We start from the raw sequence: 19,604 nt of genomic DNA, 5'->3' as shown, positions 1-19,604 counted from the left end.
GTATTTGGTTCCTGCTTTGGTGCAATGGAAGGAGCTGTTTGGTGAGTAACTGGTAAGCTATTTTACTTATTATAAATAGTCTGTAAAGATAAGGCATGGCAGGGCAGCTCTGCTGAGTGGAATGTGCAGCCTGTGGCATGTGGGAAGTCATGGACGCACCATGTGTCCTCGACAAACAGATCTACAGGAAGTGTCACTGGCTGCAGAAGCTTCAGCTCCAGGTTTCGGAGCTCGAGCGGCGGCTGGAGTCACTGTTGTGCATCTGCGAGGCAGAGGACTATGTGGATAACAAGTTTAGGGAGGTGGTCACAACACAGGTTAGGAGCATGCAGGCAGATAGCGAATGGGTGACCGCCAGGCAGTCTAAGAGAACCAGGCAGGTAGGGCAGGGGTCCCCTGATGTGATCTCACTTGCTAATCGGTTCTCCATTTTAGATACTGGTGAGGGTGATGGTTCCTCAAAGGTGTGCAGTCAGAGCCAAGTTTGTGGCACCACAAGTGGCTCAGCTGCAGAGGAGGAAAGGAAGAGGAGTGGAAGAGCAGTAGTGAAAGGGGATTTGTTAGTTAGGGAAACAGACAGGCGTTACTGTGGCAGTAAACTTGCCTCCAGGGTGCCAGGGTCAAGTATGTCATGGAGAGGCTGCAGGACGTTCTTCTGGGGGAGGGTGAACAGCCAGAGGTCGTGGTCCACATTGGTATCAATGACATAAGTGAGAAGGGGGATGAGGTCCTGAAAGCAGATTTTAGGGAGCTAGGAAGAAGATTAAAAAGCAGGACCTCAAAAGCTGTCATCTCAGGAATACTCCCAGTCCCACGTGCAAGTGAGCATAGGAATAGGAGAACTGAGCAACACGTGGCTGGAGAACTGGTGTCAGAGGGAGGGCATCAGATTGCTGAGACATTGGGACATTCTGGAGCAGGTGGGAACTGTACAAGATGGACAGGTTGCATTTTAGCAGGACTGGGACCAATGTCCTCGCAGTGAGATTTGCTAGTATTGTTGGGGAAAGGTTTCAACTAAATTGTAAGGGGGGGGGGGGGGGGGTGGGAACCTGAGAGGGAGCTCAGATTGGAGGGAAGCAAAACTGGTAACTTTTCTGGGGTGTGGGGACCAGGAGCAAATATTAGAGAGGCATACCAAGGTGCACAGAATACTGGGGAGATAGATAGCACAAGAGCAGGGAAAGTACGTTGTTCGGTAGGGTCAGCGTAAGGGAGAAAGTGATAAAGTCTGAATCAGGGTTAGTGTGCATGTATGTGAATGCATAGTGTATGGTTAATAAGACTGTTGAGGTACAGGCACATGTGGAAATATGATGTTGTGGCTGTAACAGCGACCTGGCTCAAAGAAGGGCAGGACTGAGTGTTAAATATTCCTGGATACAAGGTGTTCAGGAAAGATAGGAAAGGAAAAAAAGGGGAGGGGTGGCAGTATTGATTAAGGAGAGCATTGCAGTGCTGGAGAAAAAGGATGTTCCGGAGGGGTTGAGGACAGAATCAATTTGGCTAAGGAACAAAAAAGGTGCAATTACATTGCTCGGTGTTGTTTATAGGCCACCAGCTAGTGGAAAGGACGTGGAGGAACAAATTTGCAAGGAAATTACAGAGGTGCAAACTTTATAGGGTAGTTATAATGGGGGACTTTAATTATCCAAACATAGACTGGGATAATAGTAGTGTAAAGGGCAGTGAGGGACAAGAGTTTTTAGAGTGCGTTCAGGAAAACTTTCTACGACAGTATGTTGCTAGTCCAACGAGAAAGGAGGTACTGCTAGACCTGGTTCTTGGGAATGAGGTAGGCCAAGTGGATCAAGTATCAGTAGGAGAGCATCTAGGTGATCGTGATCATTGTATCATAAGGTTTAGGCTGACTATAGAAAAGGCCAAAGAGCAATCCAGGTAAGAATAATTAACGGGGGAAGGCTAACTTCAATTGGGTAAGAATGGAGCTGGGGCAAATAAATTGGAGTCAAAAGCTGGCAGGTAAGTCGGTAAATGAACAAAGAAGAGTTAGTTTGGGCACAGTCAAGGTATGTTCCCTCGAAGGGGAAAAATAGAGCAAACAAATCCAGAGCTCCCTGGATGACAAAAGAGGTAGAGTTTAAGATTTAGAAGAAAAAGTGTGCTTATGACTGATGCCAGGTAGAAAAAACTATTGAGAATCAGGCTGAATATTAAAGGTCTGGAGAGGAAATGAAAAAGCAAATAAGAGAAGTAAAGAGAAAGCATGAAAAGAGACTGGCAGCTAGCATTAAAAGAATTCCTAAAGTTTTCTATAGGCATATAAATAGTAAAAGGGTGGTCAAAGGAGGAGTGCAGCCGATTAGGGACCAGAAAGGGGATTTACAGATCGAGGCAGAGGGCATAGTTGAGGTATTAAATACATATTTTGCATCTGTCTTTACCAATAAAGAAGATGCAACCCAGGCAATGTTGAAAGATGAGGTAAGTCAGGAACTAGATGGGTTTAAAATTGATAAAGAGGATGTATTAGATAGGCCCATCCCTAATTGCCCTTGAACTGAGTGGCTTGTTAGGCCATTACAGTAGTTATTTAAGAGTCAACCACATTGCTGTGGGTCTGGAGTTATATGTAGGCCAGACCAGGAAGGACAGCAGATTTCCTTCTCTAAAGGACATTAGCGAACTAGTTGGTTTTTTACAACAATCGACAATGGTCGCCAGTAGACTAGGTTTTTAATTCCAGACTTATTAATTGAATTCAAATTTCATCATCTGCTGTGGGGGGATTTGAACCCTTGTCCCCTGAGCATAAGTTTGGGTTTCTGGATTACTAGTCCAGTGACATGAACACTATGCCAACGCCTCCCCTTGAGTGATACGTGACAAGAACTTTTTGTGCCACTCAAGTGCCAGAAAATGACAGTCTCTAACAAGAGAGTATCTAACCATCTTCTCTTGAAATTCAATGACATTAGCACTGCTGCATCCCCCACCATCAACATCCTGGAGGTTACCATTGACCAGAAACTTGACTAGACCAGCCATAAAAATACTGTGGCTCCAAGAGCAGCTCAGAGGCTGGGAATTCTGCATTGAGTCCCTCACCTCCTGACTCCCCAAAGCCTGTCGACCACCTACAAGGCACAAGTCAGGAGTTTGATGGAATACTCTCCACTTACCTGAATGAGTGCAGGTCCAATAACACTCAAGAAGCTCAACACCATCTAGAACAAAGCAGACTACTTGATCGGCACCCCATCCATCATCTTAAACATTTACTCCCTCCACCACCGGCACATAGTAGCAGTAGTGTGTACAATCTACAAGATGCATTGCAGCAACGCACCAAGGGTCTTTCAACAGCACCTTCCAAACCCATATCCTCTACCATCAAAGAGAAAAGGGCAGCAGAAGAATGGGAATATCGCCAGCTTTAATTTCCCCTCCCAAGTCATGCACCTTGACTTGGAACTATATCGCGGTTCCTTTCCTGTATCTGAGTCACAATCCTGGATCTCTCACCCTAACAGCACTGTGGGTGTACTTTCATCACATGGACTGCAGTGGTTCAAGAAGGTGGCTCACCACCACCTTGGGGTAGTTGGGAGTTGAGGTTATAATCAGATGAGCCATGATCTTGTTGAATGGCCGAGCAGGCTTCTGGGGCCGAATGGCCTACTCCTGCTCCTAAGTCGTATGGTCGAATATTCGTATGTTCAGCTCTGGGACATGCTCAGTGACCGCTTTTTCATGCCACATTTTTTAGTTCTCAGTGGGTGAAAGGCAAAAAACATTATTATGCCATGTGGTGAGCGGTTTGGATGGTTCCCGCTGTTCAGCTTCCACCTGACAGCAGCAAGTGTGTTTTGCTATTAGGGTTTAACCCGTTGTGTTTTATTTGTCAAATGAACAGACAGTGATGGGCTTTCTCAAAGGTTTAGAACAGGAAATCAATTATTTATTGATTTAGTACTCCTTAATCCTCAAATGTCATAACTGCCTCCACTCACGCATTTGCTCGCACACAGAGACACACTCAGACACGCACACCCACACACAAGAAGAGACAGATAGAGAGGAAAAAGGGTAAGCGGGGGATTAGTTTCAGGAGTCATGGTAAACTTGTAATTCTCTCAGAAGACAAGTTCTCATTGGTTGCAGGCCTGAGCTGTTTGTAGGTTTCTCCATTGGTTGAAAGTTCAGTTAAAAAAAGTGGGATCACTTCTCGTTGACTGCTGTTGGGAAGGCAGTGGCATCATGGTGATGTCACTGAACTAGCAATCCAGAGGCTCAGACCTATGCCCTGGGGACATGGGTTCGAATCCCAGATGGTTAAATTTGAATTCAATTAATAAATCTGGAATTAGTCTAATGGTGACCATTGTCGATTGTCATAAATATCCATTTAGTTTACTAATGTTCTTTAGGAAAGGAAATCTGCCATCCTTACCTGGTCTGGCCTACATGAGACTCCAGACCCACAGCAATGCGGCTGACTCTTAAATGCCCTCTGAAATGGCTTCGCAAGCCACTCAGTTCAAGAGCAATTAGGGATGGGTAATAAATGCTAGCCTAGCCAGTGACGTCCACATCCCACAAATGAATAATAAAAGTTGCTCAAAGTTGCCACCCAAGTTGATAGGGTTGTTAAGAAGGCGTATGGTGTGTTGGCTTTCATTAACGGGGATTGAGTTTAAGAGCCGCGAGGTTATGCTGCAGCTTTAGAAGGCCCTGGTTCGACCACATTTGGAATATTGTGTTCAGTTCTGGTCGCCTCATTATAGGAAGGATGTGGAAGCTTTAGAGAGGGTGCAGAGGAGATTTACCAGGATGCTGCCTGGACTGGAGGGCATGTCCTACGAAGAAAGATTGAGGGAGCTAGGGCATTTCTCATTGGAGCGAAGAAGGATGAGAGGTGACTTGATAGAGGGGTACAAGATGATGAGAGGCATAGATAGAGTGGATAGTCAGAGACTTTTTCCCAGGGTGGAAAGGGCTATCACCAGGGGGCATAATTTTAAGGTGATTGGAGGAAGGTTTCGGGGAGATGTCAGAGGTAGGTTCTTTACACAGAGAGTGGTGGGTGCGTGGAATGCTCTGCCAGCGGTGGTAGTAGAAGCAGATCGGTTAGGGGCATTTAAGCGACTCTTGGATAGGTACATGGATGATAGTAGAATGAAGGGTAGGTAGTTAGTTTGATCTTAGAGCAGGTTAAAGGTTTGGCACAACATCGTGGGCCGAAGGGCCTGTACTGTGCTGTACTGTTCTATGTTCTATATAGAATTCTACAGCAGGAAGTGACCTTCAGGCTTGCTGGAATTCTCTCAGCCCCTTAGCTGGAAAATCTTCTTGGATGCTTCTTTCTGGGTCTCTCTCTCTCTGTCTCTCTATCTATCTCTCTACGGCTGTCTTTTAAGGTAAACATTTGTTACCTCTCGCCTCTGCTGGAAGACAGGTATTTCCTTCCCTGTAGTAACTGACAATGGCCTAGGATGTAGCTACTTCACACCTTTGTTTCAGGAGAACGCATTCAATTCAAAAGTGTCTCTTGATGTGTTCAGGATGAGAATAATCTGGTTATGATGTTTCCACTTCACACCTTCTTTGTTTTGGACGAATTCATTCAATTTGTGAATATTTCAGGATGGGTGCAATTGACACCTCTTAGCTTTGAAGCTATTCTCTTTTCCCTGTCGGACAGTTTGAATATACAAAGGCCATTTTGAAGCACATTTTGTGCTTTTTAAAAGAAAGGTCCATTTCTTAACAGACAAAGTTAATTTCTGTTACTCTTCAGTTAAAGTCTGTAATTTTTCATCATTGCACTTTTTGTACACGTGACAATATTAATATGTCAATTTTAAGGATCATGACATAACTAAAGTTGGCCAGGCGCATCTATCAACTTCCATGACCTATTGACCATGCCACCATGGTTAGTGAAGTGATGCTGCATTCATATTGGAGCCCCACATAGAAAGGGGCTTCTCCACAGGTATCAAGTAAATGAGCCACAAGTTAGCAAATGGAGCTGGTCTATGTACATTTGCACCCAAAAAGTTGGAGCATTTCTGCAAGGCGGCTTTCATTCAGTGCCCCGATTTCATCTGACTAGAAGATCTGGCTTCGCTATCTGTGAGTGAGCATTTTAAGCATTGGCCCATGGCTAGTGATCCGGTAAGCAAGGTAATGGCTCTGTGATACATTCACTGCCTCTTGTTTAGCATTTTTCAAGCGGCTAATGCTACAATCCCTGGGCTTTGATTGGAACTGGGGAGAGGGTGGGGGTAAGGCTAAAAGATTAGGGTTATGGGAAGCAAAATCTTTCCTTGTAAGACCTGAGGGGAGCATGCCCCCTCCTCCTGGCCCACATGGAGGCTAAAGGGAGCAGGTCTTGCACATAACAGGCAGTCGACAGCTCCCACCTTGGATCTGTTAGTGGCTTCCTGAAACCTGCAATCAAGTTTAATCACGGTGCCAATGATGTCATTGGGCTGTGACTTTTGAATATTAATTAGTACCATGCCTGCCTTTTTGTGGAAGGCTCCTCGATGGCTCAATTTGGGAGTATTAAAATTTTAATGGAAGGGAATGGGGTTGTGTTGCTCAATCCTGTTATTTTAACCTTAATTGCACCCACGTCGCCCCCATCCGTGACCACATCCCACCCGTGATTGGCTGGGGGATGGGGTTTGGTGCGATTAAAGTTGAGGCTACTGATTCTCTGATCTTGTTCCTGTCGCATGTAGCTCCCTGGTGGAAGCACAAAATCAATGAATTTATCAAACAATAATGGGATGGAGGTTTAGGGTATGTGCGAAATATCAATAGACACTGTCCTGAGATGATAAATAGGATTTTAGAGTATAATCAAGATTGCTGTTCCCCATTTTCATCCTGTAATTTGAAAAGAATTAAAAGAAATCCCTTAAATCCAGACTGTTTTTGAGTGAAAACCAAACAATAATTAACCTAGTAGTATTTTGAATATATTGTGCAGGATTTGTGCTGGAGACTTATGATAGTAAATATTCGATTGCAGTTTGTACATGCTAACTTTGTTGACTTAGATTTCAGAATTTGAATATACCATCCCTTGACTCAGAAATTGAAGTTATAATTGAACGTATTATTCAGCAGTATGCAGGAGAGTTAATGACTATAAAAAAGGTAAGAATGACTACTACTGTAAGTTTCTGTCTTGGTTGAAAGTTCAGTTAAAAATAGTAGATCACTTCTAGTTCATTGCTGTATCAGTATAGATGTAGAATTCTACAGCAGGACGTGGCTCTTCAGGCTTCCTGGAATTCTACCAGCCCATTAGCTGGAAAAGCTTCTTGGATGCTTCTTTCTGTGTGTGTGTGTCTCTCTCTCTCTAAGGATGCTTTTTAAGGTAAAGGTTTGTTACACCTTGCCTCTGCTGAGAGAGGTATTGTCTTCCCTGTAATGACCGACAATGGCCTAGGATGTGGCTACTTCATACCTTCTTTGTTTCAGAAGAGACCATTCAATTCAAAAGTGTCTGTTGATGGGTTCAGGATGAGAATATATCTGATTATGATGTTTCCACTTCACACTGTCTTTGTTTCAGAAGAACCCATTCAATTCAAAAATATTTCAGAATTGATATAGGAAGTGTGCAATTGATACCTCTTAGCTTTGAAGCTATTTCTTTGTCCCTGTTTGAATGTACAAAGGCCAAGGGCTGGATATTGTGCTGGAGGCGGGGCTCCCAGCGCCAGGCTGAAAAAGTGGGGGAACCATGCCTCTGTTTTTTTGAGCCCCTCAACCCACCCCTAAACGATCCTCTGGTCTTTTTGAATCCAAGTTTTAGAAGGCAGGATCCCCATCCCTTTAAAGACTTTAAAGGGACAGGAACCCTGCCGCCAAGAGCTGCTGGCCAATCAGAGGGCCTGCAGCTCAGCAGTATTGGCAGTGTTACTGGGAGCAGTGGCCACTGCTGGTACTACACAGGCCTCGGACCAGGCCCAGTGCTGGAACCCTGGAACAGGTAGGTGAGGTGGGGTGGGGGGTGGTCCTTCAGTCCAGGGGGGGGTGAGGGGGTTCTCGGGGACTGAATTGTTTCCTGTTGTGTATCCTCTGTGGGCCGCAAATTGCCCACAAAGGAGAGATTCCCCCCCGCCCCCTCAAGCCTGCAGGGAGGGTGCCTCTCATTGCAAGGTGTCCTCTCCACGTGGTGGAGGTAAGATCCCAGTGGCGTTGGGAAGAGGCCCTTAATTGGCCATTAATAGGTCACTTAAGGGCCTCAACTGGCCTCTGGGTTGGAAGGCCTATCCCGCACCCAGGAAGATTGCTGGGCGACGGGGAAGTGATGGGCCCTCCACCCCGCTGCCCCTGCGCCACCTGTCGCAATACTCCATGCCACCCCATCTCCGACCCTGCTTCAGAGGGGCCCATGACATCCCGGCCCAAGTCTTTTACCTTCGGCAGCCTTTTTGGAGCATATTTTTCACTTTTGAAAAGAAAGGTCCATTTCTTAAAAGACAAAGTCAATTTTTATAACTCTCAGTCTTAAGTCTATAAGTCTTAGTCCATAATTTTTCATCGTCGCACTTCTTGCTCGTGTGACAATTTTAAAGATCATGACATAATTAAAGTTGACTGCATGAAATATACTCTTCCCCTTTAAATTGTAGCAACCGAGCAAGACCAGAGGGTGAAACGTCCTGGAATATTCCTTGGGGCATTTTAACCCTCCAGGACAGGCAGAATAGTGTCGGTGAAGGTGGGTTAAATTGTTGAAATGGGAAATGTGGCTCCAACCTGTCCACGTCTGGTTTAATTGTGGAGAATTTGGGATTGGCCAATTAACCCATTCTAGAGAGGCATGTGGTTAATTATAATATTTAAATGAGGCTCTGTGCCTCAGATTTTGTAAGCAACTTGGAACTAACACCTCTAGCATGGTTTTCTGGGTTCAAGAAATCTGGCAGGAAAAAGGAAGAGGGAGTTGCGAGACCCAGCATGTATGTCCATTCCAGTGCTGCTTGTGGGCTGGAAGGAATGGGAGGAAGAGGAATATTTCCTCCTAGTCCCTCAAGCAAACTTGCTACGATCTGCCTCCCCCACCCACAGTGATCCAATCTCTCTTGCTCCCGTGACCTCTCCTTCAAACTCTAATCTCTTGTGCTTCAGTTGAAACTCACTAAAGTAAGTAAGTTTGATTAAAAGAAAACATAGTAAGTGTAAATTTATGAAAACTATAAAAGTAAGGAGGAATACTGCTGGAGTTGAGGAATGAGTGTCCTTTACTTTTTATTTTTCCATTTGGTATTGCTTCCATTAACTGGAGTTGAGAATGGCATGTTATTTATTATGCATTCTCAATTTACAGCCATTCCCTTTGAAGAAAACAACTACAATTCAGGAATGTGTATTCATCATTCAGTTTATTTGTGGTTGAGAAAGGCAATTTTTCATTTGGTGTTTACCAAATATTGATGCATTTACGAGAAAGAGAGCATTGCAGAAATGGGATTGAAGAAATTTTTCTGTCATTATATGCCTGCCTTGAATCCAGTGCAGGGCACTAGCTAATTTTTCTGAATGGTGGAAACATTTCCTTAAAACTGCAGCAGAGTAAACTGAGTTCTACCAGAAGATCTAAAACATCAACTGTTTGCTACTTGCAAGACCTTCATCGAATGCACTCAGTCTTGTTTGGGGAAACCTGTCGCGTAATGCCCGTGAAAGGCAGGTGACAACAAAGCATTCCTGAAAACAAAGAACTCACTGCCACAAGAAGAAACCCATCATTGGAGAAGATAACCAGCTGTAGCTGTGGGAGATGCTGAGATCAGTGAGCCTGTGGAGACTTTAGGTTCATGGGGGCCAACCTGGACATTCACCAACTGCAACTCTCTAAAGCAGCATGCATGCAGCAAAATCCTCATTCAGCACTGTCCCCTGAATCACTGGATTTTGTCAATCCATTTTTAGCTCACACCAAGTTTTCCTTCAGATACATTAGAATAACTGGGGACAGAGGAAGATGTGCTATAGAATGATGATATGAAGAGAAGAAATTTCTTCCTTGTTGCTTACGATAATGTGGATAAAGATGGTTATAACCAGGAAATCCATGAGTTACTTGATCCAGATCTTGCCCAAGCCTTTTCGATATTACCCCTGAGTAACTTACATTTTCACACACCAGCTCAAATACCTCTAACCAGTTATTTACTTAAATAATGTAAGTAAGCAAGTGTCACCAGATGGTTCACAGAATATGAGGGACTAGGAGAACTGGGGAATGAATGAGGATGCATTCATTACTGAGTAGGTTCTCTCGAAAAGACATCTTTGAATCGGGAGCCATTGGACTCAGATTTCTGAGTCCTGGCCTGTAAAGAGGGATATTCAAGGAACATATATGCACAGGCACTGAAATCACTGGATGTAATTTTCACCATCACTACTTGGGTGGTAATCTAGCAGAGCAAACACCTGTTGTAGAACTGACCTAATTTTCATCTCTACCAAGTTTGAAAACGGGGAGGTGATTCGCTCCACTACTTTATCGCCCATGTCGTGAAGGTGAAAATTACCTTAATTCTTCCAGGATGTGTCACAAATGACATATGAATACACAGCCTACATCTCTACACCACAAGAACTGCAGCGGTTCAAGAATGCAGCTCACCACCACCTTCTCAAGGGCAATTAGGGATGGGAAATAAATGCTGGCCTTGCTGGCGATTCTCACATCCCAAGGATGAATAAAAAAAAATTGTGGTTTAAGACATCAATGAAGCATGTGGAAGCTTCATTGGAGTCTTTGTTCTTCTGCCACTTCAGAAGTAGCCTAAGATAGACAGTGAATACCTCCTCCTCCACCGAAGAATAGACTGCAACCCTGCAGGTTCAGGAACAGATTAGACAGACTACTACATTCTGGTTTTCACATTTAGGGCAGAATTACAAGCCCCACTCCCTCAAATGACAATGAAAATTTCTCCTAACATTGCATTTAAGGCACTATTTCAAAGAACAAAGAACAGTACAGCTCAGGAACAGGCCATTCGGCCCTCCAAGCCTGCGCTGATTTTGATGCCTGTCCAAACTACAACCTTCTGCACTTCAGGGGCCCATATCCCTCTCTTCCCTTCCGATTCATGTATTTGTCAAGATGCCTCTTAAACGTCGCTATCGGACCTGCTTCCACCACCTCCCCCAGCAACAAGTTCCAGGCACTCACTACCCTCTGTGTAAAAACCTTGCCTCGCACATCCCCTCTAAACTTTGCCCTTCGCACCTTGAACCTATTTCCCCTAGTAACTAACTCTTCCACCCTGGGAAAAAGCTTCTGACTATCCACTCTGTCCATGCTACTCATAACTTTGTAAACTTCGATCATGTTGCCCCTCCACCTCCGTCGTTCCAGTGAAAACAATCTGAGTTTATCCAACCTCTCTTCGTAGCTAATACCCTCCAGACCAGGCAACATCCTGGTAAACCTCTTCTGTACCCTCTCCAAAGCCTCCACATCCTTCTGGTAGTGTGGCGACCAGAATTGCATGCAATATTCCAAGTGTGGCCTAACTAAGGTTCTGTACAGCTGCAGCATGACTTGCCAATTTTTATACTCTATGCCCCGACCGATGAAGGCAAACATGCCGTATGCCTTCTTGACTACCTTATCCACCTGCGTTGCCACTTTCAGTGACCTGTGGACCTGTACGCCCAGATCTCTCTGCCTGTCAATACTCCTAAGGGTTCTGCCATTCACTGTATACTTCCCACCTGCATTAGACCTTCCAAAATGCATTACCTCACATTTGTCCGGATTAAACTCCATCTGCCATTTCTCCGCCCAAGTCTCCAACCGATCTATATCCTGCTGCATCCTCTGACAATTAGCATCACTATCCGCAACTCCACCAACTTTTGTATCGTCTGCAAACTTACTAATCAGACCAGCTACATTTTCATCCTTCTTCCAGCAGTTTCTGAATTGCAAAATTACAAAGGAGACAGTCAGTTACCATTACCTACTCGGGAAGGCGGGGTGGTGTGAGGAAGGGAGTGGCGGGGGTTGCCTATGAAGCCTCAGGTTTCATCAAAAGATATTGACTTATTTTTTAATACTCACTAACATATGGTGCTCCTTTGATTGTGAACTGAAACCCCCAAATCTCCCTTCTGGAGTATCTCTAGGACTTAATCCCCCTTCAGCTATAATTGAGCATCATTTGTGTTCATAGGAAGGAGGCTATTTGAGCCCATTGTGACTGTGTTGCCTCTTTTGCAGAGCTATCCAATTAATCCCAATCACCTGCTCTTTCCTCATTGCCCTGTATTTTCTTTTTCCTTTAAGTATTTATCCAATTTCCTTTTGAAAGTTGTCATTGAATCTGCTTCCACAATCCTTTCAAACAGTGCATTCCGCATCATAACAACCTGTTGTGGACAGGTGGGAAATGGTTTGGCTGGTTTCCACCGGTCACCTCCCAACTGATAGTGTTTTTTTAAAATTCATTCATGGGATGTGGGTGTCACTGGCTCTGCCAGCATTTATTGCCCATTCCTAATTGCCCTTGAGAAGGTGGTGGTGAGCTGCCTTCTTGAACCGCTGCAGTCCATTTGGGGTAGGTAGACGCACAGTGCTGTTAGGAAGGGAGTTCCAGGATTTTGACCCAGCGACAGTGAAGGAACGGCGATATAGTTCCAAGTCAGGATGGTGTGTGACTTGGAGGGGAACCTGCAGGTGGTGGTGTTCCCATGTATTTGCTGCCCTTGTCCTTCTAGTTGGTAGAGGTCACGGGTTTGGAAGGTGCTGTCTAAGGAGCCTTGGTGCATTGCTGCAGTGCATCTTGTAGATGGTACACACTGCTGCTACTGTGCGTCGGTGGTGCAGGGAGTGAATGTTTGTCGATGGTGTGCCAATCAAGCGGGCTGCTTTGTCTTGGATGGTGTCGAGCTTCTTGAGTGTTGTTGGAGCTGCACCCATCCAGGCAAGTGGAGAGTATTCCATCACACTCCTGACTTGTGCCTTGTAGATGGTGAACAGGCTTAGGGGAGTCAGGAGGGGTGTTACTCGCCTCTGACCTGCTCTTGCAGCCACAGTATTTACATGGCTACTCCAGTTCATTGTCTGGTCAATGGTAGCCCCTAGGATGTTGATAGTGGGGGATTAAGCGATGGTAATGCCGTTGAATGTCAAGGGGAGATGGTTAGATTCTCTCTTGTTGGAGATGGCCATTGCCTGGCACTTGTGTGGTGCGAATGTTACTTGCCACTTATCAGCCCAAGCCTGGATATTGTCCAGGTCTTGCTGCATTTCTACACGGACTGCTTCAATATCTGAGGAGTCACGAATGGTGCTGAACATTGTTCAATCATCAGCGAACATCCCCACTTCTGACCTTATGATTGAAGGAAGGTCATTGACGAAGCAGCTGAAGATGATTGGGCCTAGGACACTACCCTGAGGAAATCCTGCAGTGATGTTCTGGAGCTCAGATGATTGACCTCCAACAACCACAACCATCTGCCTTTGCGCTAGGTATGACTCCAGCCAGTAGGTGGTTTCCCCCTGATTCCCATTGACCTCAGTTTTGCTAGGGATCCTTGATGCCATACTCGGTCAAATGCTGCCTTGATGTCAAGGGCAGTCACTCTCACCTCACCTCTTGAGTTCAGCTCTTTTGTCCATGTTTGAACCAAGGCTGTAATGTGGTCAGGAGCTGAGTGGCCCTGGCGGAACCCAAACTGAGCGTCACTGAGCAGGTTATTGGTAAGCAAGTGCCGCTTGATGGTACTGTTGATGACACCTTCCATCACTTTACTGATGATTGAAAGTAGGCTGATGGGGCGGTAATTGGCCGGGTTGGATTTGTCCTGCTTTTTGTGCACAGGACATACCTGGGCAATTTTCTGCATTGCAGGGTAGATGCCAGTGTTGTCGCTGCACTGGAACAGCTTGGCTAGGGGCGCAGCAAGTTCTGGAGCACAGGTCTTCAGTACTATTGCCGGAATATTGTCAGGGCCCATAGCTTTTGCAGTATCCAGTGCCTTCAGTCGTTTCTTGATATCACGCGGAGTGAATCGAATTGGCTGAAGTCTGGCATCTGTGATGCTGGGGACTTCAGGAGGAGGCCGAGATGGATCATCACTCAGCACTTCTGGCTGAAGATTGTTGCGAATGCTTCAGCCTTATCTTTCGCACTGATGTGCTGCGCTCCCCTATCATTGAGGATTGGGATATTTGTGGAGCCACCTCCTCCAGTTAGTTGTTTAATTGTCCACCACCATTCACGGCTGAATGTGGCAGGACTGCAGAGCTTAGATCTGATCCGTTGGTTGTGGGATCGCTCAGCTCTGCCTATCGCATGCTGCTTACGCAGTTTGGCATGCAAGTAGTCCTCTGTTGTAGCTTCACCAGGTTGACAGCTCATTTGAGGTATGCCTGGTGCTACTCCTGGCATGCCCTCCTGCACTCTTCATTGAATCAGGGTTGGTCTCCTGGCTTGATAGTAATGGTAGAGTGGGGAATATGCCGGGCCATGAGGTTACAGATTGTGGAGGAGTACAATTCTGCTGCTGCGGATGGCCCACAGCACCTCATAGATGCCCATTTTTGCATTGCTAGATCTGTTCGAAATCTATCCCATTTAGCACGGTGATAGTGCCACACAACATGATAGACGGTATCTTCAATGTGAAGGCGGGACTTCGTCTCCACAAGTACTGTGCGGTGGTTACTCCTACCAATACTGTCCTGGACAGAAGCATCTGCGGCAGGCAGATTGGTGAGGACGAGGTCAAGTATGTTTTTCCCTCGTGTTGGTTCCCCCACCACCCGCCGCAGACCCAGTCTACCAGCTATGTCCTTTAAGACTTGGCCAGCTCGGTCAGTAGTGGTGCTACCGAGCCACTCTTGGTGATGGACATTGAAGTCCCCCACCCAGAGTACAGTCTGTGCCCTTGACACCCTCAGTGCTTCCTCCAAGTGGTGTTCAACATGGAGGAGTACTGACTCATCAGCTGAGGGAGGGCGGTAGGTGGTAATCAGTAGGAGGTTACCTTGCCCATGTTTGACTTGATTCCATGAGACTTCATGGGGTCCGGAGTTGATGTTGAGGACTCCCAGGGCAACTCCCTCCCTACTGTATACCACTGTGCCACCACCGCTGGTGGGTCTGTCCTGCCGGTGGGACAGGACATACCCGGGGATGGTGTTGGCAGTTTCTGGGACATTGTCTGTCAGGTATGATTCCGTGAGTACGACTATGTCAGGCTGTTGCTTGACTAGTCTGTGGGACAGCTCTCCCAACTTTGGCACAAGCCCCCAGATGTTAGTAAGGAGGACTTTGCAGTGTCGACAGGGCTGGGTTTGCCGTTGTCGTTTCAGGTGCCTTGGTCGATGATGGGTGGTCCGTCCGGTGTCATTCCATTTTATAGACTTTGTTTAGATACTACTGACTGGCTTGCTAGGCCATTTCAGAGGGCATGTAAGAGTCAACCATATTGCTGTGGGTTTGGAGTCATATGTAGGCCAGATCCGGTAAGGATGGCAGATTTCCTTCAGATTAGATTAGAGATACAGCATCCGACACAACATCAGTGAAACAGATGGATTTTTACAAAACATCGACAATGGTTTTATGGTCATCATTAGACTCGATTTTAATTCCAGATTTATGACTTGAATTGAAACTTCACCACCTGCCGTGGTGGGATTTGAACCTATGTCCCCAGAGCATTAGCCTGGGCTCTGAATTACTAGTCCAGTGATATTACCACTACGCCACCACCTTGATTTGAATCCGCAGCTGCATGCAATAATTTCCTTACACGTCTTAATGGGCGCCATCCTGTTCTCAAATTCACCTTTGAAATGGAGCAGTCAAATGAGCTCCCTTTGCTTGATGCAGGAGTTGCGAAATGTGCTCAGGGGTTCTCTACCATGGTCTACCACAAACCCACCTTCACTGGTCAATACATGCGATGGGATTCTTACAATTCCGTGTGCTATAAGATTGGCCTCATCAGCAACCTCGTCAATAGGGCCCGAGCCATTTGCTCACCATGCAAGCTTGATGCTGAAACAGGGCGAATCAAAGACATCCTACGTGACAATGGCTACCCTGATCAGATCATTTCTCACTGTATATCACGCAAACTTATGAATTGGCCTAAGGCGGTCATTTTCGGCCCTGATAAGTGCCCAGTCTGCCTCAAATTACCCTGGGCGGGTAATGTATCCCAACAATTTGAGTGACAGGTGAAGCTAGCTGTTTCATGCTGCTACTATGCAGTAGTAACACGTGATGCTTGCCACTAACAGGATGCTACCGGCAAGCTAAAAAGACGTCCTGCCTCTCACACAAATGAGCAATGTGATGTATGAATTTCAATGCCAGTGTGATGCTAGGTATATGAGCTGTATGTCCCAAAGACTGGCGGATTGTATCAAACAACATGTCCCTTCTGCTGTTCGCAATGGGCAAAGGTATAGGCTGTACTCAACCAGCCCATGCTTGAAAAACACAAAACACAGTGTCCAACATCAGATGGGATTATGCGATTCAACAACATTTGCTAAATAATCCTCAGTGTGCCAAGAATTATGCTGACAATCAATTTTGAATGATGATAAAAATAAACGTACCAAGGCTCCTTAGACAGCACCTTCCAAACCCGCGACCTCTACTACCTGGAAGGACAAGGGCAGCAAATACATGGAACACCGCGACCTGCAAGTTCCCCTCCAGGCCACACACAAAGAACAAAGAACAGTACAGCACAGGAACAGGCCATTCGGCCCTCCAAGCCTGCGCCGATCTTGATGCCTGCCTAAACTAACACCTTCTGCACTTCCGGGGCCCATATCCCTCTATTCCCTTCCTATTCATGTATTTGTTAAGATGCCTCTTAAACGTCGCTATCGTACCTGCTTCCGCCACCTCCACCGGCAGCAAGTTCCAGGCACTCACCATGCTCTGTGTAAAAAACTTGCCTCGCACATCCCCTCTAAACTTTGCCCCTCGCACCTTAAACCTATGTCCCCTAGTAACTGACTCTTCCACCCTGGGAAAAAGCTTCTGACTATCCACTCTGTCCATGCCGCTCATAACTTTGTAAACCTCTATCATGTCGCTCCTCCACCTCCGTCGTTCCAGTGAAAACAATCCGAGTTTTTCCAACCTCTCCTCATAGCTAATGCCCTCCAGACCAGGCAACATCCAGACTTGGAACTATATGCCGTTCCTTCACTGTTGTTGGCTCAAAATCCGGAACTCCCTTCCAAATAGCGCTGTGGATGTACCTAACCCACATAGTCATAGAGTTATACAGCACAGAAACAGGTCTTTCGGCCCACCGTGTCTGTGCCGGCCATCAACCCTATCTATTCTAATCCCATTTTCCAGCACTTGGCCCGTAGCCTCGTATGCGATGGCATTTCAAGTGCTCATCTAAATACTTCTTAAATGTTGTGAGGATTTCTGCCTCTATCACCCCTAACTAGCGTTTTGTACAGTTCCATCATAACCGCCCTTCTCTTATATTCTATGCCTCGGCTAATAAAGTCAAGTATCCCATATACCTTCCTAACCACCTTATCTACCTGTGCTGCTGTCTTCAGTGATCTGTGGATAATTACACCAAGGTCCCTCTGACCCTCTGTATTTCCTAGGCTGCTGCCATCCATTGTATATTCCCTTGCCTTGTTAGTCCTCCCAAAATGCATCACCTCACACTTCTCAGCATTAAATTCCATTTGCCACTGCTCTGCTCATCTTACCATCCCATCCATATAGTCCTGTAATCTAAAGCTTTACTCCTCACTATTTACGACACCACCAATTTTCGTGTCATCTGCGAACTTACTGATCATACCTCCTATATTCTCGTCTAAATGTACACTAGAAACAGCAAGGGTCTCTGCACCTACATGGGGCGGCACAGTGGCGCAGTGGTTAGCACCGCAGCCTCACAGCTCCAGCGATCCGGGTTCAATTCTGGGTACTGCATGTGTGGAGTTTGCAAGTTCTCCCTGTGTCTGCGTGGGTTTCCTCCGGGTGCTCCGGTTTCCTCCCACATGCCAAAGACTTGCAGGTTGATAGGTAAATTGGCCATTATAAATTTCCCCTCGTGTAGGTAGGTGGTAGGAAATATAGGGACAGGTGGGGATGTGGTAGGAATATGGAATTATGTAGGGTTAGTATAAATGGGTGGTTGATGGTCGGCACAGACTCGGTGGGCCGAAGGGCCTGTTTCAGTGCTGTATCTCCAAATCTAAATCTAAAGACCTCCATCATCCTTCTGCATGGTGAACACAGATGCAAAGTAATCATTTAAAACCTCACCTACGTCCTCCAGCTCCACACACAGATTGCCACTTTTGTCCTTAATGGGCCCGACTCTTTCCCTGGTTACCCTCTTGAACTTAATGTGCTTATAGAACTCCTTGGGATTTTCCTTTACCTTGTCCCCTCTTCACTCTCCTATTAATTTTTTAAGTACCCCCCATACTTTCTATACTCCTCTGTATAGTCCTCTGAATCTGCCATAAGCCTCCTTTTTTTCCCTTATCCAAACCTCTATATCCCATGACATCCAGGGTTTCCTGGACTTAATGGTCCGACCCATCACCTCTATGGGAACATGTTGGCCCTGAATTCTCACTATTTTCTTTTTGAATGACTCCTACTGGTCTGATGTAGACTTTCCTACAAGTAGCTGCTCCCAGTCCACTTTGGCCAGATCCTTTTTTATCATATTGAAATCGGACTTCCCCCAATTCAGTACCTTAATTTCCGGCCCATCTTTGTCCTTTTCCATAACTACCTTAAACCTTACAGAGTTATGGTCACTGTCCCCGAAATGTTTCCCCCACTGATACTTATACCACTTGTCCAGCTTCATTCCCCAAGACTAGGTCCAGTACCGCCCCTTCTCTTGTCGGACTTTCTACATGTTGGCTCAAAAAACTCTCCTGGATGCATTTTAAGAATTCCGCCCTCTTTAAGCCTTTTGCACTAAGACTATCCCAGTTAATGTTGGGGAAGTTGAAATCCCCAACTATTATTATCTTATTATTTTTACACCTCCCTGAGATTTGACCACATATCTGCTCCTCTATCTCTCCCTGACTATTTGTAGTACACTCCCAGCAAAGTGATTGCCCCCTTTTTGTTTTTAAGTTCTACCCATATGGCCTCATTTGAGGAACCTTCTAAGATATCATCCCTTCTTACTGCAATAATTGACTCCTTGATCAATAGTGCAATGCCACCTCCTCTTTTACAATCCTCTCTGTCACGCCTGAAGATTCTACACCCTGTAATATTAAGCAGCCAGTCCTGCCCTTCCCTGAACCATGTCTCTGTGATAGCAATAATATCATATTCCCATGTGTTAATCAACACCCTCAATTCATCTGCCTTACTTGTAAGACTCCTTGCATTCAAATAGATGCAATCCAGCCTTGCACTATTCGTTTGTGCCTTACCAGGTCTATAGTTGCTCTGCCTTCCAGACTGATTTAATTTATTTTCTATATTTGGCTGTGCATCTCTCCTTACTGTACCTCCACTCTGTATCCGCGCCCCCCCCTGCCAAATTAGTTTAAACCATACCCCAACAGTACTAGCAAACCTCCCTGCAAGGATGTT

General features: G+C 45.8%; 1 protein-coding gene across 1 annotated transcript in view; it reads left to right on the top strand.

Annotated features, from left to right (window-relative positions):
- The window catches only part of LOC137367180 (dynein axonemal heavy chain 8-like), a 2,531,605-nt gene that overhangs the window by 334,892 nt on the left and 2,177,109 nt on the right, over positions 1 to 19,604 (top strand). Inside the window, exon 27 of the mRNA XM_068028616.1 lies at positions 7,035 to 7,134. Within this exon, the coding sequence (XP_067884717.1) occupies positions 7,035 to 7,134 (100 nt within the window). The remainder of the gene's footprint in view (positions 1 to 7,034; positions 7,135 to 19,604) is intronic.

This window comes from Heterodontus francisci, chromosome 3 (genome assembly GCF_036365525.1).
Source record: "Heterodontus francisci isolate sHetFra1 chromosome 3, sHetFra1.hap1, whole genome shotgun sequence".
Taxonomy (NCBI): domain Eukaryota; kingdom Metazoa; phylum Chordata; class Chondrichthyes; order Heterodontiformes; family Heterodontidae; genus Heterodontus; species Heterodontus francisci.
Note: the sequence above shows the minus strand (reverse complement) of the source record. Positions and strands in the feature narration are given on the sequence as shown.